The 25,452-nt window shown below is 40.7% G+C and overlaps 1 protein-coding gene across 1 annotated transcript in view; it reads right to left on the bottom strand.

The window, feature by feature from the left end:
• Positions 1–1,312: 1,312 nt before the first annotated feature.
• Positions 1,313–25,452, bottom strand: part of LOC137913926 (protein shisa-8-like) — a 44,316-nt gene continuing 20,176 nt past the window's right edge. Inside the window, exons 2-4 of the mRNA XM_068757546.1 lie at positions 25,113–25,228; positions 6,008–6,124; positions 1,313–1,812 (exon numbers count right to left, since the gene is read on the bottom strand). Of these exons, the coding sequence (XP_068613647.1) occupies positions 1,313–1,812; positions 6,008–6,124; positions 25,113–25,228 (733 nt within the window). The remainder of the gene's footprint in view (positions 1,813–6,007; positions 6,125–25,112; positions 25,229–25,452) is intronic.

Here is a 25,452-nt window from a genome sequence, read left to right as displayed (position 1 = left end):
TCAGATTATGTAAGAACTGCGGCAGTAAACGCATGCATTAAACAACTAGGACTAGGATTATCCATGCTGGGAGGAGATGTTACTATAATGCATCTTCCAACATCCAGAAACATTTCACTATTTTAATCATTCACGGTTTATTATGAAGTCCTTGCAGACGAGCTTCATCACCTGAACACAGCTACATGGACCTTGGAGGATCCACATGTATACTTATGTATTCGGATGCCATCATTTCACTTCCTGGTGCAACCGAGTGCAGCATTGGCTGACATTTCTCGGGACACAAACCCGGTCTCATTTGTGAAAGCCAATGTGTAGCAGAGAGGAAAACAGGAGGCAATGACCTTATGATGGCCTTTCTGTACACATGGGCTCCTTCTTCACTTTTTTTGTGTGACACATTCTAGGTTTTCTTTAGAGGTAAACTTCCACACAAGAGATGATGAGCGAAATGAGCAGCACAACAGACCGTTACAAATACAAAAGAGTTTGCTCATTCACTTTCCCAGTTCGGGAGCATCAGTGTGTAGAGAAGCAAGCGTGTCCATTGTGTGTCATGGGGGGGGGGTCTGTGGACTCTGACACTGCTGGGAATCTTCTGTCGTTTTTGACAAGTGTGTAGTATGTATGTGTGTGCACAATTCAGATCCTTCTCATCTCATTTGACCCTGGAATGAGATGAATAACCAAAGCCCACTCCCCCGCCCCTGCCCTCGTCTTTGTAAGCATTGTCAGGCTGATATTGCATTCTCCAACGGGGCTGCAGAACAACTGGAGCTGACAACACAATGTTGTTGTCTCTTCTGACACATAATCAAAGTCTTCAGGGAAACCAGCCTCTCAAAGAGAGTCTCTAGAACAGCGAATAAACCGGGTCTGGGGAGGTTCTCGGGGTAAATACTATCCATATGTGGTATTTGAACATTTGTTTGCAGTACGAAGTGGTACTCCAGAGTGTCTCTGTAGTGCAAGTGGGATGAGAGGACAAGAAGGAGCGAGCTGCGCCAACACAGTGAGTAGCCACTCCATTATTCAAAAGAGCTGTGAGGTTCAAAGAGTCACGGCCAACACCTGCCAGCCCACCACCTTCACAGTTTATGTGCTGCTGCAGTTGGTTTTAATGTACACAAAAGTCATGTTACTATACAATCCTGTTGATAAGGAGGAAAATGCAGATGTAAAAACAAAAAAACAAAACCTGATTATGCACAATATTCACTTCCTCGCGTCTTGCTTACAGCTGTGGATATAAGATATCTGAGCATCCCATTTTGCCTCCTCCGGTTAAAACACGCATTCACCAGCATGTTCAGACAGTGACCTCTGTCTTACTGTTGGTGGGCAGTCCCTTGTGCTTCGGGTGCATGTGCGGCGAGTGGCCATAGCCCAGCGGTTGTGAAAAGAGCTCGGGTAGCGTCTCGATGCTGAACTGCCGCTTGTTGGAGAAGGCCTGGCGTCGACTGTTCTGTTGGTGTAGCGTCTGGTGGTGCTGCTGCTGCTGGATGGGGTGATGCTGCTGCCCCTGGAAGGCCATGTGCGCAACCACTGGGTGCTGGATATGGCTCTTACTGGGGTCCCATGCTGTGAAAGCTGAGCTGGAGGTGAGTGGGTGGGTGTTCGTCTTGGATATTTTAGGCTTAGGGATCTGGGAGGAGTTGATGGTGATGGCCAGTGGTGCGTGGATATCAGGCGGTGGGAAGAAAGGTTTGTCCTTGGGGTGGAAGTTGATTGGCTGGAAAGTGGGAGGGGACTGCCGGTGAGTGTAATCTATCATCGGGTAGCTCTTGTAGTAGTCTCTCGTAGCAGTGTCTGGATGATGGGAGAGAGACGGGAGAAAAGGGAACGGAGGCATGGTTAAATTATGATGATGAAAAGTTGAGACATTTAGTGCTTAAAGCAATGATGTATGTGGGAATGAAGCTGACACATCTGTAATTGTAGCATAATAATGATGAACATCAGAATTATTCTAACACAAACACACCCGTACTGTCTCTTCAGGCAAATCACTCACACCAAATAAGCCAATGTAAAGCTGGTGACTCCTCCAGGGTGTGTGACCACAAGGATGTGAGGTTTGTACCACATTTATGTATCGACTGATATTTATGTACACGCTGGCCATGAAGGGAAGACAACAGAGGGAGAGATATTGAGGCTCACGTGAAGTAGTGAAGTCAAAAAGTAGTGAATGAGTGTCAAACTGGGAGATTTGTAGGGAATAAAAATAGAACGGCTCATTGTGTCGCGTCAGATTAGCACAAGCTCCATGAGTGGAACTCGACTCTGCTGTTCAGTCATCACCAGCACCCACCCATCACCCACACACACACACTGCCCTAAAGACACAAACAACCTTGTTTGCTTATTACTGGTCCTTTTGTCCTGTAGAGAAGTGAGACGATGCATTTTTTTGGTCTTTTTTTTCTTCCTTATAGATCTTCACTACAATAACATCCGTTTTCCTGATTATATAAACGGCTACTATCTGCTTGTTCAAAATGTTTATGACAAAACATTTTTGCCTGTGCTATTTGTGGGGTTGTGTGTCTGATCTCATCATGATTATATTCCAAACATGAACAATGTAATAATATTATGTCAGGCGTCTAGTCGGATGATGCAGTACCAGTTGAAATTAATTTGCTGTGATGAATGCGGATGTCCGACAGTGGGTGTTAATGCAAACAGGAACTTCCGAATCGTCTCAAGCTTAACTTGAAAAAAAATAATTATGGAAGCCAATAAGGGTTCATAATAAGAGCACTTGAAATCATATGTGTGATATGGACCGCACTGGGTCTGAAATAAATAAAGAATTGATTATATTATTATTGATATCGAAATAATGTTCACAGCCTGCAGTTTGCATCATGCTTGTGTGCCTATGGAAAAAAACTGAACTTGAACCTACAGGTGAAAAAATAATACTTCAAATTTTATTTAATGTGTGAAAAGGTTTTTGTATGAAATATTTTGTCCTTATATATATGTATATATATTTATATAATAATAATGAAAATATTTCTAGTAATGTTTTCAACTGTCTTGTTTTCAACAAACGAGACACTTTCCTATCTGACTGGAATGGCAAGCTCAAATTTTGACAGCACATTTACAACAGAAATTATGAGAGATTGAACATGTTGCCATGGCACCAGCCATCCCATGAAAGAATGTTGACATATACAATCAGGAGAAAATATGAATGTGACGGCTATAGTAATTAAATTTAGCGTTTATCAGATTTTTGAATAAAAGCCAGTATTTATTAGGGACTGTGAATTAACAGTCGTGTCCTGCTTGCATCTGTTTCTCTTGTGTTATCTGTGAAACAAACAGACGGGAGATGTGCCCAGTGGGTGAATTGTGAGGCTGTTGTGATTCCTCCTACACCTCCTACTGCTCCTCCGGGGATCACGGCCTCTTTGCAGCTGCCCTTTGGGTGAGGCAGAGTGCATGCAGGGTGGAGACGGCAGACAAACCGCTGGGCTTATGGACCACATACTGTTGGGAAGCAAAGATTGCTTGTTTGTGCTCGTCTCTGTCTGCGAGCAGGACATTACTTGCTTTATTTGGTATTTATCTTAAATATGGATTTTAGTAGAGGACTATTTTTTTTAATCTAAAACTATTGTTGTCAATAGATTTCTTATGTTTTATTCAGGCCAAGACAACTGACAACAGTTTTTCTTATACTTGTATTATCAGAAAACACCCTGAGGAGTAGCCTCACACACGCACACGCACACGCACACGCACACGCACACGCACACACACACGTCAAACTGCCCAGTGTCATCACAGTCTGGTAATTGCTTCTTGAACACTACAAATGTAGGTCTATTGTGTAACTCCAGGCCTCTAGAGCAGCAGCTGTAGAGGAAGGTGGAAGTTAATGTATACAAATCAGAGTCAAAGATTTACATCCCTAAACCTGCTTTTCCCTCTCAGGTTTCACAACTAATTCAAGTTTACCCTAAAGGCCAACTGTAAATATTCCCACTTAACATGACAAATTCAGCAATATACACACTGGTGTAGTTACAGTACATAAATGTAGCATTGCGCAACAGATTTAAATAAATGAGTTGTGCACTGATAGGGAATAAGATGACTGATTTGTATTCATCTTTACAGCCCCCTGCATCACGTGGCAGCAGTTTGTCACAATAGCATGAAGATACAAAAGACGCCAGCGTACATCACTGAGGACAGGTTATAAATTACATTTTCAGGGTCCAATACAAAGTGAGTTTCTCCAATATGCCATTGCATGCATATTGGCGTTCTCTTCAGGTTTACTTTTTATTGGCTACTATTTATCGATTGGGTACACCATCTCAGTTTGTGCCGCTATAGACTTGACCTCAAATTGAAGCAGCGAAATCTGAGAGAAAATTGGTTCAAATCTCTGGACAGAGTGGGAATATCTGGGACGGCACAAAAACGATAAATTAATCACACCATTCCTTCCCTCAACAACTGCTGTTGCTGTCCATTTAAGTGTTTCCAGACATGCTGCCAGCAGGAGCGTCTGACAGCAGGGTCCTCGGTGGCTGTATTCTGTGCCTTCCTCTCAATTTCACAGGCTCTCCATCTGCTAATTCACCCTCTCTCACCTTCTCTTGTATTCTATTCTTTCCATCTGTATTTCATCAGGTTCTCTTCATTCGCAGCCTCAAGCAAGGCCCATGGGCCCAATCTGAGCCACTGCATTATAACTGCATAAGATGGGCTTTCCAATGGGTATTTGAGTTTGGCAACAATAATAAGTTTCAAGGAATTTTAAATGCAATTTCTAAGTAAGTAATTCCGATATAAATTCATGGCACATGTTTTTCCTTTATTTGCAGGCCCGTTCATCATGTAATTTCAACTGTATGATCTGTTATGATTAATTAGATATGTTATAACATCTATACCCCGGAAGCCATCTTCTTAGTGCTGCACCATTTCCTCAAAATAGAAACATTTCACAGTAATTCAAAAAACATCAAAGGTTTGGATCACCATTGGAATTTGAAATTGTGTTCCATGGGTTCAGAGTAATGCTTGGCCACTATTAAAAATAGAACCACAAGGTCAAAAAAATGATGAAGACAAATTCCTTGCAGCAGAATCCCCTATTTTGTAAGACTTTTGAATTCTTTCCTCAAACCAGAAGGTTTTTGCTCATAAAGAAAATACATGTGAAGTAACAGTCGTTCATCTACGTAGGTATTCTGCTGATTACTGCTTGAAAGAGAATCTTATCCCAAAGAGACAAATGCAAAAATGAAGTAGAGATTACTTTGAATCTGACTTCCTTGGTCTTTAAGGCCATCTTAAAAAGGACAATGGAATGGACAATTGGTGGACGTGTGTTCTGAATGTTTTCTAGCTTTATATAGTGACCCATTTGAGTTGTCAGTGCATTATGAGTTATGTTGTAATCAGGAGTAAATTTATGCAATCGTTATACCATCTTTCGACAGCTCATTTATAGTTTCGGCTGCCAGAAAAGCAAACTGTCATTAGCACTCATTTACTTTGGCTCCGGCTTGAGACAGATGACGAGTCCGTAACACAAACACAGCGCTTCTTTCATTATTGTAAGGCAACAATTCCAGTTTCTTGAAGCGTTTTGTTGATGCGAATTTATTTGTGATGCTAACTGATGGTGTCTGAGTAAAGTGTTAGATCACAACAACGTGCCATCCTGAAAAATATATTTATTATGGGGAGATTAGTGAAGTCAGTGTCTTTCTTCTGCATGACAGTGATTAAATAAGGCTCCTGATTGGATGAGAGTCAGACTCTTAACAAATCCATGAGCCAATAGATGCTTGTTCTCTCGTTCACATTCTCATCACATCAGTATGGGAGCAATTCTTTTTTTTATAATATCGATGTATTTGCTCACACTGATCTTTGCAAACGGAGTTTACTTTCTGTCATGTGTCTACATTACTGATAAGTATTCGAATATGCACACATGTTTCGAATGTCAAACACTACTTACCCATGGCCTTGAGTGAGGTGTACTTGTTGAAGCCGATTCCCAAATTATTATGCGGGTGAGACAAGGCCATGGCTGGACCCAAGGGAGACAAGGCTGCATTGTTCAAATGGTTATGATCTGAGGGAGTAACAGACAGACAGACAAGGTTTGCATTTAAATGTGGTGCAACATTTCTATCTATCCGCATGATCGAAAAGCACAATCACAAACTAACTAACAAACCCATAAGCTGCAGTTATGTTTGTTAGTTAGTTAGTAACTAACATACATCAAATTGAGACAATAATGCAGTTATGGATTTGTTAGTTAGTTAGTTAGTTAGTTAGTTAATTAGCTAACTAGTAACTAACTAACTGCAGCAAAAAAATCAATACATAAACACACAGACTGGTAAATAATATTTGCTATGTGAAATATTTATCATATGTCACAATTTGTGAATGAAACCTTGCTATGAATGGTGAACTCCTTATACTTATAAGGATATATCCTTTCAGTCACTGTCCCAATCACTGACGGCTGTTTAGTATTTGTTTTTTTGTTTTCATAATCTGTGGATACCCTCAGAAATCTAGTTATGAATGTTCTCCCATCTGTTTGCTCGGGAACAAAAAATAGTTTGATGGAAGCAAAAGCAGAGCGAGGTACTGCATGTAAATGAGCAGGAATTATTTGCGGTAGGAAGATGTTGTGTTCATCCAACCAGAGTTCAGGTTACAGGTTCCTCCATTTATAAAGATCTATTTGACTGATTTTAGCTCATTGTTTTGATCTTAAAACTTTACTCTTCATATTCAGGGTCACATATTTCATTTAACCATTATAGCAGATATAAATATGCACCTAATCAGTACCAAACAGACAGACAAAGCTAGTGACGAGTTTGAACAGAAATTACATGAAATCGACCACCAAACTTTCCCAAACATTGTGCAGTTATGACAGTTTCAAATGAAATTTAAAATTTCACAATTAGTTTATTAAATAGAAGTGGAGATGATAATAAGGGCTCAATATTTGAATGTATCTCATTGTGAGAAAGAGATGACAATAGACAATAGATTATGTGTGGCTGTTTTAATGCCTGCTATTAAAGGTATTTAGCTTCATTTTTATCTTTTCATGCTTTCCATACTTCATGCATTTGATTTTGTATACGTGTGCTTGCAAGCGTACTGTGCGTGAGTTTGACTAGTGTGTCTGAGCAGAGCACCGCTGGGTGACGGCCTAATTCAGCAGGGCTCAACATCAAAGAGGCAGACTGCAAGTGCTTCAGCCAGCCTTAGTACTCTGACATGACTACTGTCTGACACGCACAGAGAGAGAGAGAGGGAGGTAGTCGGGAAGACTAAAGAGGGGGGGGGGGTATGCCTGTTTCGTAAAGCTGACAGGGTTAAGAGTTGGCATCCTGCTGGCCATGCAGGCCATAATGGAAAAGTAGCACAGTGGATAGAGCGGCTTATAATGTCGTATCATTTCTTCTGAGTAAAAGAGAAGGAAATAATAAGAGAACTCAGAGGACAGGAAAGGGAGGAGGCGGCTGAGGAGAAGTTTAAGTTACTGAAATTTAGAGGCTGTAATTTGTAGCAAATATGAAAGCTTGAGATATTTTACTTTCGACAACTGGTTCCAACATTTAGGCAAATTAGCTCCTTCCTTTTTTGTTAGGCGAAAGAGAAAATACATGCTAATTTTGTATTTGTACAACAGAATGGCAGTTTCTGCTCAGAGATGACATAAACTTAACCACATGAGACGGGCTTTATATGAAAAGCTTATTTAGTATCCAGACAGACGATTGGTACCTGTCAATTTTCAGATGTAACTTACTTGAGAAACTGTTTTGTTTTCATTTAATCTCATCTAATTTTATTTCAGTGACGCAATTTGATGGATCAGTTTGGAGTTGATTTGGGGGAGAAATTTAATAGTATATCAATAATGCAAATGTTTTCATCCACTGAAAATACAAACTGTGATATCTATTCTCCGTGTTCTCCTTGCCTCGGCAGGAGCACAGAACAAACTCTAGCCTTGAAGTATTTTTAGTGGGGTCGAGATGAGGGATGTTCAACTCAGTGCAGTTTATAAACTCACCACGAGATGTCATTAAATGCCACATGCTAAATATAATACTTATATAATTCAGTTTTTCACAAAATACCCAGATTTTTACAGTATGTAGTTTTGAGCTATAAACAACATATATTTTCGTATGCATTGTTCTTAAGTTAAAGGTCCTTCCAGCAGCTTAATTCATTGTTAGATACTTCTGTTACAAAAAAAATGCTAACCAGCTAAATATGTCCTTGGAATTTTGTAATATTTAATATTCTCTTGATACTGAACATATTTATTGTGTTATTTGCAGTCCAGTTAAACTTGACATAATGAAATGACCTTGCGTGTGGCATGTCTGTGACATCATCTCTTCATCATGAATATCTGTGCGAGAGAAAATACACGCCAGCCGTTGTTTGTGTGTTTGTTGTGTGGTGGTTTCGTGCTGTGCCATATCTAAATCATGCAAACACATACATAGAGTATGAGCAGATGCTGCTTTGCAGTCCTCTCACAGTTCTCTAGTCATGTGTCTCCTTATCTTTCCATCTGCATCACCCAATTTCTCTCTGTCAAGCCTCTTGTCATATGTCTCCTCCTGATATTACGACTGTCTCCTCCCTGTCTCTAACCTCTGTCCTGTTTGTCGCATGTTAGAGACAGGCCATACACAATGAAAGAAATAACTCACTCCAGTTTTTTCTTAGAATCATTTTCTGTCTTTAAATTTGATTATAGAGGATAGAAATGTAGATCGGGACGGGAAATCACAAAAAGTGTAAATGCCCTCATCAGATTCGAACTGCTTGGTTTTCATTTGTAACATGATGTTTAATATCAGACGCTGATGAGATATTTCATATGTCTTAAAGGTGTTTGAAGAAGAAAGTTAGATATGGAAAATGTACACAGATGATTTACTCAGGTATAAGTACACGTTCGAAAGATATTGGCAAAAGTAGAAGTATTGATTAACTCATTCAAAAAGTAAAACCCAGCCAGTTCTAGGTCTTTTTTGTGCACAAACCTGACTTAAACCTCATGCTGTAATATAATGGAATGGGCGCTAAACATAAATTGCCTTTTTATATAGAAGATATAAAAGTGGATGGAAAAATTAATACGGTCATGCATTTTCTGTCCATTTAGGTTGTTGGAAAGCCCTCAGTGTTGAACAGTAAAATTATATGATAATAGAAAAGTAAAAAGGCTGTTTTTAAAATGGAAGCAGTTGAATTTTTTCTCTGGAAAAAGTTTGAAATGAAAGTAAAAAGATGATTCCAAATAAATAATCCACGAAACACAAATATCTGAATACTTGGAACGTTTTTCTCCACAGTAAAATGTCTTAGACTTTTTACTTTGACACCCCAATAGGCACCCCAATAAAGTGTGATGACATCTCTAGAAAGCCTAACTTTGTCCTGGCCACTCTGTGCTTCTCTTTTGTGGTGTCACCCTTGTTTGTGTGTTAAAGTGGAGATGGAATCACGTCATTAGACCGATTTCAGTGAAGAAGTCTCAGTCCGTTGTTGTTTTCTCTTCCACACACTGCATTTTCAGGTTAAATAAGGGCTTACCCATGGATAACACTATTATTTTCTAGCCCACATACTGGATGAATTGAACTTTGGCTCAGTTTGCTCAGCACTTTATTAACAAAGACCTACTAAACATCTACAGTCACACATGGATGGTCACAAACAAATCATTACCCTTGTAATCACCCGAATTGCACATTTTGGACTGTGGGAATAAGCCAGAGACAGAACAAACTGTTGAATTTATTACTGAACATGTTTTTTTCTTCTTTGCGTAAGTGAAATTAATGGGTTTTAATCAAGGGTGATGCATCAATTAAAACTAAATAATGAGCACATTCAACTAAAATATAAGTTAATTAAATTTTTAAAATGAATCAGGAGCTGGTTAACATTTGTGCAAGCACCTGATATAATGAAATTAAGTAACTTTAATAGCGTTTTCTTCATTATAAATTGGAGTGGATAATTGGGTTGTTTTGACATGTTCTGATACCTTAGCGGTTCTGACTCTTCACTCTTCATATGACACAAATATTGTGGTGAATGATGGGAGGGGTAAAAGCCAAAGAAGAGGAACGATGGGGAAGGGAAGTGACAGATGAACAGATGGTAGATGGATGGTAGATGGATAAAAGAGAGAGAGCGAAAAGGAGGTGGTTTTCATCTGCGGCAGAATGCGCAGCAGCTGTTTTCAGCACCATGGACAGGGCTACCTATCGTCCCTCTGGGATCATGCGCTGATATCTGTTCAGCACCATGGACAGCGCTCCAAATTACGATGCCGTCAAACCCATCACGTCTGGCTTAATTGGACCGTTTGACAGTAAAGAGACACACAGAATGTGAGAAAATAATCCCTTGTCATTTGACAGCTTGGTGTTTTTGTGGGTTCTTGCCCTCCTTCCTGTTTCTGTACAAACCTGGAGTTGCATGTTTTCTAAATTGCTACTGGGCTATATTTATAAATATGTAAATACAGGACCTATCGTGACTATTTACACACACACACGCACAGGACCACGTATAAAAAGAGTCGTAGCATGTGTTTGTGATAATTAGTGATGCTGCTGTGTGTGTGTGAATGAGGGTGTATGCATTTTTTTTTTTTGCATTTGCATATCCGTGTTATGTAACGTTGAAGCAAACGGTATGAGCAAATCACTTTATTCCATTATTTCTTTCGCACGTTTTGCAAAGAGGGTCTTTAACTCTGACAGGCATTTTGAAGTCCCACTGGACCCCCCTCAATGTCACCATGACTCACTCCCTCCCGCATTTTCTGTTTAATTGTTCTTCAAGGAACAACAAAGCAAATCTCTGGCTACTGCTTCCTAACTTCTTAGAATTCATTTATTCAAAAGAGCAAATTAAAATGCACGCTCATCTGAATCTTCCTGGCTAACCAACAGACATGTGTGTGTGTGTGTTTGCATGTGTGTTGCATAATCCTCTCTAGCTCCCTCTAACAGCGGCAGAAATTGGGGAGAGGTAAAGAAATCCTCATTATGTAACACAACTCAATCTGGGTCTCATCCTTTAAAGGGACATTTTACCGCAAATCCAGATTTAGACCGATGATGCTTCACGCTCTGCTGGATGTCATTAAGCTCCTCAGGTGGAGCAATGAACGCTCCACCTGTTCCTCTGCATGGTGTATTTAAAAGAAATATGGTAGTTCATGCCAATCTGGAGTAATTAGGTGATGATTCCTGAAAAGATGGAAGCCTGTTTGATGTTCAGAAATTGGATTTGGGTCTTTTGCCACACCCGGTGGTGATACTGTGTATATATTAGAAAGCTCTTACAGAGTTTTAGGATCTGGTCTGTTGGGGTCATTTATCAGCTGCAATAACCTTGAAGCTCCTATACTTTAAATAATCAGAACCAGTGTTCCACCAATCAAAGTTAACATCTCCCCAAATTAGCACTTCTAAGATAACATACTAAGAGTAGTTCTGGCAGATACCGGTAATCAATGGACCTAATCTGATGAAGAAGGTCTATAAATTACAACTGCAAACAAAGGAATTGTTGGAGAAAATGAATGTGGGCACTGTGCCAACATTTTCAAAAGAAAAAGGTAAGCTTCATATTCTCTCCTAAATATTTTAGTCATGTAAATGTGAATATGACAGTCTGTTGAGACTTTCTGATGCTGAAGGAGACTCTTAGTATTTGCATTAATCCCTTCTAAAACCATGCAGTCTCATGTATATGGATTATTGAGAGAAGGTAGACCATGTTCAGGTCGGCTCTGAATCTGAGAAGGAACATATTTCCAAGGAGTTTCAGCAAGATTCAGCGCTCAGAGAGCCAGCAGGCATGGATTGAAGTGTCAGATAGCCAGGCTGAGGTCAGCGGAACATTAATTCGTGCATATTGAAAGTGAATTTCTAACGTGTCCATAAAAAGGCTTACTGATAAGTAAATCTTACAATATGCTTCCTCCTTTTTTGGGGTCATTCTTTAAAAATTTTAAATTATAAATATTTGATTAGAAGGGATGCGTGGTTAGGAAATAAGCAGGAAATAGTCTGGATGCTCTATGAACCACCATGCAGATAATCCTTATAAAAGTGGGTTAAAAAGCAGAAGTGCACTGTGAAGGTCAGTGAGAACACACACTCCTAATGTGACATATGGACACACACGTGCTCACCTTCCAATGATTGCCAGGTTGTCTGAAAGAAGAGAATCCAACTTTGACTGAATTATTTATGAATTCATCCAGACTGGAATAAAGGGCACCAGATATGCATATTAGTTTCTCTTTGAAATATTACTGACTGTTACCTTTGATGCAGCCAGAGGACAGCAATGAAGGATTAATAAGAGAAAAGATAGAGATTCAGGTGCTCAAGGTGAGGATGAAATGACCAGGAAATAATTAGGACCAGTAAGAAAGAAGAAAGAAGAAAGAAAGAAACAGAGAAGGTGGGAGAAATTATAGTTGACTTCAACAGTTCTCTACGAGGCTTTAGTGTGATGTGAAAGTGAGAAGAGTGTAATTTTATTTATGGATGTCATAGTGCTGCCCTGCCTCACAAAATAAATCACAGATGAACTTTTTATTCTTTGTTTTTCAGGTTTTTCAGGTTTATGGTACATACCAATCCTTCCACCCAGTGTAATGGTCATTTATTAAATAGCTCATCTTATTAACAATTTTTTTTAAAGTCCAAAAGGCCCCAAGGCTGCATCCATTCCTACTTACTGATAAGACAAACCAATCAACACCAACAAAAACATTTCTTCCTTGGCAGAAGAAATATCTTTTACTTGCATCATTAAGTGTAACCCTGTAAAAAGGGCAGCTACATTCCTGTCTTTTTTATAGGCCAAGAAAGTCCTAATTTGTTGTTCTGAGCACACATGTACATTTCTGTGTGAGCTTGTTTTCCCTGCGTCTCCTCAGTGCTGGACTGCGCTGCTGGTCCCTGACTAATTGAGGCAGGCCTGTAATGTGATTACCGAGGCGATAGCCTTGCCTCTCCCTCTCACCGCACTGGCACATACTTCATCATTGAAATTCCCTTGCGTGTACATGTGGGATGTGACCAGACTCTTTGTACACATATCTCTTTCTGCAGGGTTGTCTGCTTCCTATTGTTTGTGAGGTTCCGGCTGATGTATGTGTGGCAAGGATCTCATCCATATTCTCCAGGCAGTGGCTACAGCCATGGAACAGGCTCGATGGCTTCATTCAGAATCTGAATAAAGGAGGGCAAACAGATCCTGTTGTGAGAATGGCTTTGCGCTCGGATGAGCTCCTTCTCATGTGTTGGATTGTTCTTCTCTGCCACATCCTTTAAAAGCAGCACGCAGAAGCGCTTCCTTCTTTCGTCAAGTGGATGTCCCATGAGAGCTGCATTCGAGCACACAACTTGGACTTAATTGCACACTGAGCCCTCCTGTTGCAAACACACACACTCGGCTCCTCCTTTCTTGCATCCATGCAGGAGCCAGGACTTCTCCATGTTTCCCAAAGCATCAATCTCTCGCTAGTGTGCCCAACCGGCATGTCTAACAGTGATTGATGCACTCTCAGGTTGACTGTGTGTATGAACACATGCGTGCCTTTATTTGCCCTCCAAGCCACCTTCCATTCCAACAGTCCCCATCCCTACTGCCCCGCGCCTCCCCCTTTTGGCCTCTATCTTGGTATGTTCTGACTGATACCCGATTAACACAGTGCATTGGGTCAGTCTTGCAAAGGCCACCTGAGAGGGGGGAGAGGTGTGTAAGCATCTCCTGCAGAAACTGATAATTGTCTGAATACCAATAGCCCAAAGAAGGGGAGCAGCAATGGAAGGAGAGGATGGATGACGAAGAAGAGAGAGACAGACCAAATGGAAGTGAGGCAGATGGGGATACAGAGGTGTGATTGTTAGAGAGATAAAGTGAGAAAGATGTGACAAACAGCGGATGGCTTTGACAGAGAAATGGATGACATGAGGAAGACAAAGGAATAGAAAACCATATCTCTGCAACCAGCAGCCATCTTGGGTCCCAGGGAAACAATCTGCCCTCCTTTTATAGTGAATCATCAGCTCGTGCTTTACTTATCCTCTCATCACCTTGGAAGGTTAAAATCACCCAACGCATGAGTTTTAACACCTCAAACATTCTTTTATGTACTCTTTTTCATCTTTTTATGAAAATTCCTAGCTATTTAATGACCTTCATATTGTTGCCTATCAATTTCTCACCCTAATCCCTATTCTTCATCATCCCCCCACTCAGGCTATATCCCACATTTTCCTCTCCCAAGGCAGCCATTTCTGCATTCTGTCATAGTGTGGCAGCTGGATCATGTGCCTTTCTCCCAAAAAGAAAGAGAGGGGGGACGAAGAGCGCAGAGAGAGAAGGAGTGAATGTGAGGACATAAAGGTCTTGCTACCTCTGAATAATTACCCTCCTCTCCTCTGTCATCCTTTAGGTAGTGTGAAATGTAGGCCACCAGACAAAAATAATCCACACTGGTGAGATGATTCTCTCTTTTTTTATGAATGACTCCACCGTTCTTAAAATCCACAGGATACTTTTGAATTTATGATTCCATTCTTGATTTGACGGCCCTGTTTTCAGTCACGCTTGCTCTGCCCACGCTGACGTTTTGCTGTTGCCTTGGGGTTTGGGATCCAGAAATCGATGGATTACATACAACTGTATTGACTGATTAGAAGATGGAAATCTGGAATTACATGACACCCATTGAATTATAGTCTGTTTCAAATTTACTGGCAATTATCTAATTTTCATTCATAATGTGTCCGACGCCCCTGAGAGAGCTGCCCGGCACAAACAACCTGATGAAATTGTTCTAACTTTACTTTTTTCTTGTTTTTTTGGGGGGGGCTTGAAACAATTCCGCTTAATGCACATCTTCCAAAATATAATGGCAAGGATAAATTGTGACTTCATATGCCAAGGTCAGGACTTTGACATTTGTTACATGATTCAGCCTGTTATTGTTGAGATGGGCTGGCTGAAGTGGGCCGCCTAAGGGTATGTTATAGCACACACGCAGTGGGGCCACATGGCTGCATTAATGTCATGCAAAGGATTCGTGTCAGCACATTATAGGATATTGTGAAGGTTTTTGTTCACACAAATATGTCCCAGCTTCAAAATCCTAGTCCTTATACGAATCCCAATGCTAAGCATAAATACAACGGGTAAAAAATACTATTATGCTTAAATTGATCAATTGTTACTTAATCAATGCAATAGATGCCCTCTGCAGGTCATGTGTCCACAGTGCTTGATCTAAATCCTTCCATCCATCCAACGCTATCAGTAATGAGAAATGTTGTTTACGTACGAGTTGCGTGTTAACATGCATCACCTCTCGCAGCGGTGTGAGATATGAACAGGCAGGGAGATGCACCAGCAGCGTCCCAATGCTCTCACTCTGCACATGTAAACTATCAAGTGACATTTCACGCACTTGGTGGAGGGATAGAGACAGAGGACAAAATGTCAGTAACTACAAAAGAGGGGGGGTGAGGGGGGGGGCAAAGATGGCGTTCAGAGTGGTACAAAAAGGTTTTATCGTTTCCCGAATGCAAAAACCTATCAATCTGTTTTGGAGCTAACTTGCAGTCTTTTCTTTTTGTCTTCCGTCATTTTTCTCACATTCGTTCAGGTTTCATCCGCCCTCCCCCTACAGGTCCCGCTATGTTTCTCACCTCATCCTCCGTCTGTCAAACACATGAGACATATTGGCGCACACAGATGTCACCACACACTTCACGTTTTCTCCAGTCGCTCTTTATTCTTTGCCTTTTCCCTTTTGCCCTAATTCTTTTCACACTTTTCACCATCGACTTTTCCCTCTCAACCTCCTTGCATCTCGTCTCTCTATTCTAGTGCAATGGTGATTGAACATCCTGTTTAGCAGATTGTTTCATTCTGCTCCACCTCCTCTTGTTCTCCCCCCCATCAGCCCCTACATGGTGGGCTTTCATTTATCCCCATAATGCACAGTGATGGTTGTGTCAGCGCTCAGCCTGATCTCCCAGAAATGAGCTCAAAGCAACACGATGAGATCAATAGTGCAGTGGCACCAGGGAAGCTTCTTTTATACACTCTGGTCAAGGTGGCCATTATATCAGCTCTCTGTTATGTGTAAAATGTGCAAATGGAGGCGTGGAGAGCATGGCTTTCTTTTCTTCCCTCTCAGAGAGCAGCGGCGCTTTAACAGCAAAATCGATGTCTGTGGAGGGTGAGCACGCGTGCGGCGAACCACACAAGATGCAGACGCAGTAGTTAAACGCACGGCTCCTTTGTTTCTGGAAGGCCGGCAAGCTATCTAAAATCCCACACTGGTGATGCGTTGTGTCAGCATTGTTTGGTTCACTATAAAACCAGCTAGCGTCTTCTTTCCAGCTGTGCTTTTGGATCTCAGTGTGAAAGGGACATGTGTCTGATTATCTTATTCACTTTGTAATGTCACGCTGTTTTTTTTTCCAGCCCACACTCTGCCTTCTCTCTCCGTTGTCATCTGTCATTTAGTGATTTCTTTAGCTGCTTCCCACCTTTTCCTGCCACACATACGAGCAGGAATGCTTCACAGCACATTAAATATGCTCCTATTACACAACACACTGATGCCTTTACCCATCCAACTCTGGCTCGGTCTCTGTGATAATATTACAATGACCCTGACCAATCATTATCCTTCTTGGTTGAACCAAAGTTTTACATTTTAGTCTCTTTTGCGGTATCATTCTCAACGTGTCGAGGATGACTCGCCTGCGTCATCATTGGTGCCTCCCTCAGGTAAACGCTGCATCATGGAAACCATTGATGCTATAAATAAAACATTATGACTGGGTGTAGAAGTTGCAACCTGCCGTTTGTCTGTTCTAAGGCAATGAACCGAACAATTACAGTATTCACTTACTCTTCCTGCAGTTTTGTCAGGTTGGCTTCCTTCTTTGTCCGACTGACCTGATATCATGTACAGGTCTTTGTCACGCAGGCTGTATTATGTGCGTGCGTGCGTGTGTGTGTGTGTTAAAAGCAGCCTGCTGGTTGGTGCGCTGCAAACTCCGTGGCCTGACTCCCCCTCTGAGGATCACGCATGGTTGAGTGTGATTAAGTGAGTGTTTTACCCATTGTGGTTCTTGTGTGTGTGTGTGTGCGTGCTCTCACGCCAAAGCACCCCCGTGTTGCTCACTATGATTGTTCTGCTAGGAGACTGATTTTAATCAGATGTTACAACATTGCTTAGCTTAGCTCCACACACACACACACACACACAGAGCTGACATGCAGAGCCAGGCCCTTAAGCCACTGTTTCTTTACTGATTACTATATCAATTTGAGCTCACAGCAGGAGTAAACTCTCCACGCGAGAGGCTATGCTTATCAACTGTGCATCATTCTTTTTAATTTATGGTTGCACCTGTGAAGTTGCTGCATGCATCAGTTGTGTTCTGTGAATACCTGGAGACATTGATGTTCTCATAGAAAATAATCTACCTTGGTTAATGTTAAAATGCTTCAAGGCTGCACAAACCATGGTTTTGTGTCATGTGTGGTCTGTATCATCTCTGACCTTGTAATTGTAGTATTTTACATGCACAGGGTCTGACTGCTGGTTTCAGCGTGTTAATCCTAACATGACAGAACCCGTGTAAAAAATTAACAGGCTGAACGGAAAATAGCAGATCAGAGTGGAAAATCACAGAAATCAATCCAATCATGATATTGAATTATCTGATGTATGATATTAAAGCATCATTTTAATTCTGTCTGTCATGCAGTTTATATATTTTATCTAAACCTGCAACCATGGGTCAAAACCATTCCCAAGGTGTTGTTTAATTGCTTGAAATATTTTTGTTACTTAATTCATTCATAATGTTTGGGTTTGTATTACCTTTAAATCTTGTATGAAAATTGTTTTCAATAGGCAACAATGTATTTTTGACAGTTTTAAGGCGATGCGTGAACATTGGGTCAGAGTAAAATTGAATAAAGAAATTGGATTGTTATGGAACAATCTAGTTTTGTAGTGCTGTGTTGCTGGTACTCTTTGCTGCATGCTCTCATTCAAACACACTCCTCCCTCCACCATTGCCCTCTTTGGAAGTCAGTCCAAATGCCACCCTTGGTCTAATGCATTAACCAGGAAAACATTTAGCTATGAGCAGGGTTATGCCTCATTATGACAGAATAACAGAGCCAAAATGGAGTCTGACCCCCTCCCTGTTGCTTTATAACAGTGCTCGTGTCAGTGAGCCTGCAGCAGTCAAGGCTGATCATGCCCGTTTAATGAATAGCCGCACACAGCTCCTCTGTCAGAGGCTCTCTAGCAGCTCATATCAGTCTCCAGCAGACACATTTGACCACACACATTTAAACTCTGTCAGCATCCGTGGAAATGCACATTCCCTCTCTGAGCTGCCGAGTCACTCATCTCTCCATACAAATAAAAATGCCACCCTCTGCTTCCACATACAGGACAAGTGCAGATACAGATGCACAGAAAAATCCCAAGTTGCAAATCATCTTCTTTGCATCACTTTGAAAACGTCATACATGCTAATAATTTCATGAAGTTCCATAATATGTCTTACATGCTTCCACCTGCTCACACGTAGCTATTATGCCCCAGTCAGAGGGGAACTACTGGACTAACTTCTGCTAATCTATCCAGACCTCAAAAACCAATTGACCACTTGATAGAGTTCTATGAAAATAATGTTTTAGGGCCCTTAAATGTACTCGTCTTACAATTCTATAATTTTAGCATGTTAAAGAATTCTGGTTTTAGCATTTCTTTACACCATCCTGCTGCTATTCTGCTTTGGCAGTTTATGGCATAACCACATCAGTATTTCTCGTGGCAAGGGCATCCGTGTCCGTTTTTAGTTTGAGGCGTAAGCGATGACTGAAACACTCTCCCTAGGAATTTCCAATAGAGACACATTAGCACACACTCTCTTGTAACACACAACTGACAGAAATATGTATGTGTGTGTGGGGGGGGGGAGGGGGGGGGGGTATAATGAGTACTTGGTGAGCAGAGCAGGGTCTAGTGTCCTTCATATGACCGAGAGAGCAAGCCCTCCCATGGCAGTGGATCAATAAAGACAAAGCATGCAAAGTTACTCACATACAAGCCTCACACATGCATAGCACCAGCACCGTTACTATTGTGGCCTTGTTTATGATAGAATTGCTGACAGGTGATCAAACCATTGAGTATCGGGGATAGGAAGTTATTGACACAGTTCACTTGAGTCTTTTTCTGCCATCCCCTCAGTCGTGTTAATATTCCTGTGTACTGATGTGAAGGTTTCTCATTGCACATACTGTTGATCGCTGAATATTTCCAAAGAACTGACCTTCTAGATTTTGTCTGTGTGACTGTGTCTCTCTATTTGTCTGGATCGGCCATTCAGCTCCCTAAAGCTGTAATCTACCGCAGCCCCGTCTCATTAATAAGCCTATTCTGAATGCTCCGCTGTGAGTTGCTTGACTTTCAGCAGTGGTGGCGGATCATTACAGAGCCAGAATAAATAGAGCAGCATGTCTGTTCAATTGTTTTTTTTAAATTCATCTCTGTGATTAATAAATTCGTTGTTTTTTGTTTTTTATTTTGCAGCACACATTAGTTTTCATACTACTTACATCTTCTAATTTAGATTTTGAATTTCTCTTTAATTTTATGTTGTATTAAGTGAAAACTAGGGTTTTGTTTTCAACAAACTCATGATCATAATTTTTTTCTGTTTTATCTTTGTTTTTCTTCATTTTTAATCATTGTGCTTTTGGGCTTTCTTCTCTGAGATCCCAAAACTTTGTTTTCAACGCAGTTCAATTCAACTCTTGAACTCATCACATCAGATCTATTTTTATTTGTTCTATGATCATTTCTGGGTGACTTTCCAGTTCAGTCATAAAATGAGGGATCAGGCAGCTTCACCTGCAGATACTCAAGCTATGATTGAAAGAAGGAAAGGAAAGAAAGTTGGGGGGAGGAAGGACAGAGAGACCTCAAGGGAAGCAAGGCTGTGAGTAGAGTGCAGAAAGGATGAGAGCAGATTGGCAGCTAATGAGAGGGAACTGGGAAGAAGACCGAGACAGGAAAAGAGAAAGTGGGAGACTAGAGCTGGTGATGCTTGAGAAAGAGGATTATCAGCCTGACTTACACCTGAAGTGGGGATATTTCGGTGCTACTGTGTTTCTGGTAATATGAGGGCATTGTGAATTAACGCCTTACTTTCCCTAAAAGCAGGCGAGGAGAAAACTTAAAATGACATAATAAGGGATCAAATGGAAGGATGAATGAAGTCTTGATTGGACTGCAGGGGAAATATTTGGGTTGTGTTTAACCAGCTTGTGCTGATGCTCAACCTGCCAGATACGAATGAGAATAAATAGTCCCATAAAGCAGTCAACAGATGTGTTGACCTCGGGTCCTGCCAGTCACAAACACATAATGGGAAGCACATAACTGGATTACCCTTCAGTAGGATAATGCATCAGTGCATACGTTAATGCTTGTATGAAGAACTTTCATCTCTCTCTGCTGGTATGTTGTTCTCAGTGGGAATATAATTGGCACTAGCCCCATGTGGCATAGTTGTGATGATCTACAGAAATGAAGGGCGCATAAACAAACACTTTCTCCCTGCACAGATGCTGTCATAATCACACACACACACACACACACCAGCAGCCTGCCCATACAACGTTTTTTCACTCAGCACTCGTCTCGCAGGTTCCCATGATACTCATTTCCTTGTTTTGATTTCAATGTTACACCGATGCCATCTCCCTCCTCCACCATCTTTTCTTCTCTGCAGCTCCCTGCATCAAACACACTCTTTGTCTCGCCTTTCCCTTCCCACTGTACCTCCTTTTTAAGTTCCCTTCTTCCATCTCAGCCTCTCTTCCTCCCCCTCTTACTCTGGTGTTTATACTTTTTTCTTTCTCTTGCAGGCCAGTAACATGCAAATTATGCCCCACAAATGCAAATCCTTTCACATCTCAGAAGAGAAAATGAAGTCCCTTCACTGACGTGGGGGGGCTGTTAGTTTGAAGGTTATCTCAGAGGTTTGATGAATAAAGCATGTGTGCATGTGTATTCGTGGGACAGCCCAAATATTCATCATTATGCATTATGTTTTTGCAGCTGTTGGTTTGTCTGTTCTTTGCCTAGAACACCAAACAGCATGCTTTGTGCTAACTATTGTCAGTGATGACGACTATGGCTCTGACTTCGCCTGATATTTGATGACATAGAGCAGAGTTGTGCTGCTCTTACAGGTAATCTGGGAAAACTACCCCGTTCTCAGCGTTCCATCTTCCTTTCTTATCCTTCTTGCTCTTCTTCCATGCAATCTGTTCTCCTCCCCTGCCACATTTTCTTATTACCATTTCTCCCAAGTTGCATTCCTTTTTATTCTATCTAGCTTGTCTTCACTATTCTTGATCCCAGCTATATTCCTCACCACTACACATCTTATGTCATCCCCTTTAAACCCCCATACTGTCTGCTGGCTATTTGTGAAACAGGAGTGTGTGTGTGTGTGTGTGTGTGTTTTTAGAGTAGGGTGATTGTCCTTAGGACAGCTCTCCACACCAGAACACTAAACAGCTGACCAGCTGCCCCCCTTGCAGCTAGCAGCATGGTGTCTCTTCTATTTATTCTCTCTATCTTCTCTCTTTCTATCCTTCCTTCATTCTCTCACTTTTTTTGTCTTCCTGTCCCCCACTCACTCATCTGCAGTGCTTTCTCACACACTGTATTCACTCTTGCCTTGATCTAATGCCTCCTTTTATTCTCCTTTATTATACTTACCTTATTCCTTTCATTAATTTATATTTTCCCCTCCCCTCTCCTTCCCTTCTTCACTCACTGTTTCTGCCCTTCCCTGGCTCAGTAATTTCATCTCCTCCCACCTGTACCTCTCCCTTATTTTACTTTTTCACTGATTGAGTCATTATACTCTGCTTCAATATTTTCCCCCTCTTTTTCCTTTTTCTCTCTGTTTTCTACTTTTTTATTTTCTCAAATATGCCAGTCCAATATCTTGCCACTTTTGTGCCTTAATTCATCCCTTACATCGTATTGAATATTTCTGCGCCTTTTGAAATGAGCACCGGAAAACAGTGAAAGGCAGATAAGTCTTTCTTTGTCAGATAATAAACATGAGGATTTAGCAGATGTCATTGATAAGAAGTACCCAGAACCTTTTCAGTGTATTTTTATCATCATTTAACAGGATAATTGTTTCATTATATATATATATATTTCAGCTTGTTTAATTGTTCTATAAATTAGTCGAGAAAACATTGCATAGAAACGTAATCAAAATTGTGAACCACTAATGCACAATAGTCTTATCTTTAGTTTAAACATCCACTGAAAATTGAGACACAGAAACGTTTACCAAAATTGATTCAGCAGTTGAGAAGATGTTCACCCTGGAAAATTCCCAAACGTTTTAGCACAAAACACAAAAATTGATCCTCAAAGTGTGCTTGTTTCATTCGTTTGAGGATTTTGACCCATCTTCTTTCTTCCACTCAAACATAATTTCTGCTTTACTGTCAGCTTCTCCCTCTTTTTGTACAAATGGCCTGAAGGATTAAATACGTTTAATTAAGAGGTGATTACGTGTTGACAGCTGACACTGCAGGGGCAGGATGGCTTTATCATCATTGTCCCAGACTGTCATCACCTTTACCCTCATTCAGCACGACACACACACTCTCTATCCTGGGTAGATTCCGTCTTTTTTTTTTTCTCCCATTCTTTCACACCTTTCACACCTTTCCTGCTGCTCTTTCCTCTCTTGTAATATGTGTTGATTACGTGCACATCGACACATCAGTTACAGCTGTCTGAAAGGAAACAAAAAGAAGCTATATTTAAAAAAACGATACAAATCCGAGAACACAAGCCTCAGTAAAGGCAGTTAAATTTCCGCATCATGTGACAACACTTTAAAGCAATAGTAAGTCACATGATAATTTGATCAAACATCATTTGATGCATTGCCAATGAAAAGCTACTTTTTTTTAAAAGTCTGGGACTCTTGCCTGTAGTACTTTTGACCCTCGCTGTCGTCTTCCTTGCTACAAAGATTTCCTAGATAAAACTGTACCTGTAATTTTGTCTGTGTGTCTTGTAAAGCTAGCACCATTGTAGTATTTTGACTGGAATATAACTTGGATCCAGATGTGTGCTGGATCTTATAGGGTCCATTTTTTTCCAACGAGACATGAGTTCCATTTAAACATCTGTCTGACTCCTCAGGGTTAGAAATCACCAGCCTTTGATCCCATTTTTGGCACATGTCCCTCTCCTCCATCGAATTTAATGAAATGCCTATGGGCAGCTTATGTGTAATTGATTAAAAAAAAATGCTGATCAATTTCTTTCATGGCATATGCCTCATGCTTCCCGTAAGTTTGGTGGAAATAGAATCCATCAAAAATAAAAATAAGAAAGTCAAAAGAAAGAAAGCCAAAATAGTGTAGTGTCATGCGATGTTGTACTGCATACATGCCTTTTTTTAAATTTATTATTTTATACATTTTCTATTCTATTCTCTACACTAAACATGCCTGGGTGGATGCATGTTTATGCAGGAAATGAGTTGGGGTTGGGAGGGCAGGGAATAAAGAAAGAGCAAGGGAAGACGACAGAAGAAAGCAGCCTAACAAGCTCAGTATGGGGTGAAAACAGGCCAAAACCTTGTTTATTGCAACTGTGGGAAGATGAAAGTAGCCGGCAATGCCTTAGCTTAGATGCCTTTTGTCTGTATGGGTGAATAAATAATGCCTAAGAGAGAGGGTGAATTATAGACAATGAGAAATAAGGAAACTTTATGCTATAATAATTTATTAATTGAATTTTTGTATTTTGGATAAAGAAGTTATTAGTGAATTGTCTTTGTCGATATCATATGGCTTTAGATCTGCTTTGAACAGTAACTGGACTTTATTATTGCTGCGATGTCAAACGACCAGGGCCAAATTGTGAGACAACAAAGCATGCCATCGCTCTTGTTACAAATGTGTCCCCAGGAAATAGATGGTACCCATTAATCCTAATATCAATTCACAGATGAAGCACAGGGTTATATATAGTGTATGTGTGAGAGAGAGACAGATCGGTCCCACTGCCTCTCCTCTGTGGGTTTGGAGCTGGAACACGGGTTAATTACATCTTAATTAAATATGACCTTTCTGTCCCCCGGCCCTCCTAACCCATGAATGACACATGACATGTATGAATGTCTTTGTGCTCCACATAAAGACAGTAGAAGAGAATGTTTTGTGTGTGTCACTTTTAGGGGGTATAGTCTTCAGAATTCAAACACATGCACCTTTGGCTGTAATGAGTCTGTAAAAATATCTGTTTATGTGGGCATGAATGCTCTCAGGTGGGATACGTCACTGTCTTGTGAGCTCAGTGCCAACGTGTCGTGTTTTGAGTACAGTTATACCTCGACATACGAGTGTTCCGAGACATGTGAAAAATGTATTTGACATACGAGTGATTAGCGTTACGAGCTCGGTCCTGGAACGAATTATAATATGTCAAGGTATTACTGTATGTCAAATAAGGGGCATGAAGGGGTGTCATTCAATACTGTCCTCTCCATTAATCCCCACTGTGTCTGACGTGTGATTAGGGAGGTCACTGTACAACCAAGCTTCCCAAATGCTCTGGAGGAAAATCAGCTAAACTGAAAATAAAGAGATAATTTAAGAAATTATAGATTCTGTGTCTCAGTAAGCGTGTTGAAGCCTTAATCAGGTCAGTAAAAGTAATAAAACAGTTAAAGCTGGAACAATAATAATAATAAATGGCTCCATTATAGATGAATCATTCATAGCTCACTAAGATGAAAGGATTAAATAGTGAGATTGTGGTCGAAACGGCTCCAATAAATAGTTTAAAAATACTTTTGTTGTTGCATGTAAACCCAGACAGATACACGGGCACACACACGTCGAGCACTGACCGTTATTGGACCGTAGTGCCCTGACTGAAATGCCATTGGTCCCTATAGGGTGATGAAGCCCGGTTCTATCCACACCTCCTGCCTCGCCTGGTTGCTTAAGGAGCTCCGTCAGAGTCCTAACAGGAGGAAGGGAAACACAATTTTAGAAAGATTATTAAAATATTACCAATGCAATATGAAAAGTAGAAAAAGACTCCACAGAATGTCTTACAAATGTAACTTCAGTAGTCAATATCGAACAAAAGAAACAAAGAGGGCTGAACAAGCACTAGAGAGATCTGACAGGAAATAGTCAAAAGAATAAAAACAGATAGTGTTTTAACCGATTCAATCTGCATCA

This window comes from Brachionichthys hirsutus, unplaced genomic scaffold (assembly GCF_040956055.1).
Source record: "Brachionichthys hirsutus isolate HB-005 unplaced genomic scaffold, CSIRO-AGI_Bhir_v1 contig_850, whole genome shotgun sequence".
NCBI lineage: Eukaryota > Metazoa > Chordata > Actinopteri > Lophiiformes > Brachionichthyidae > Brachionichthys > Brachionichthys hirsutus.
Note: the sequence above shows the minus strand (reverse complement) of the source record. Positions and strands in the feature narration are given on the sequence as shown.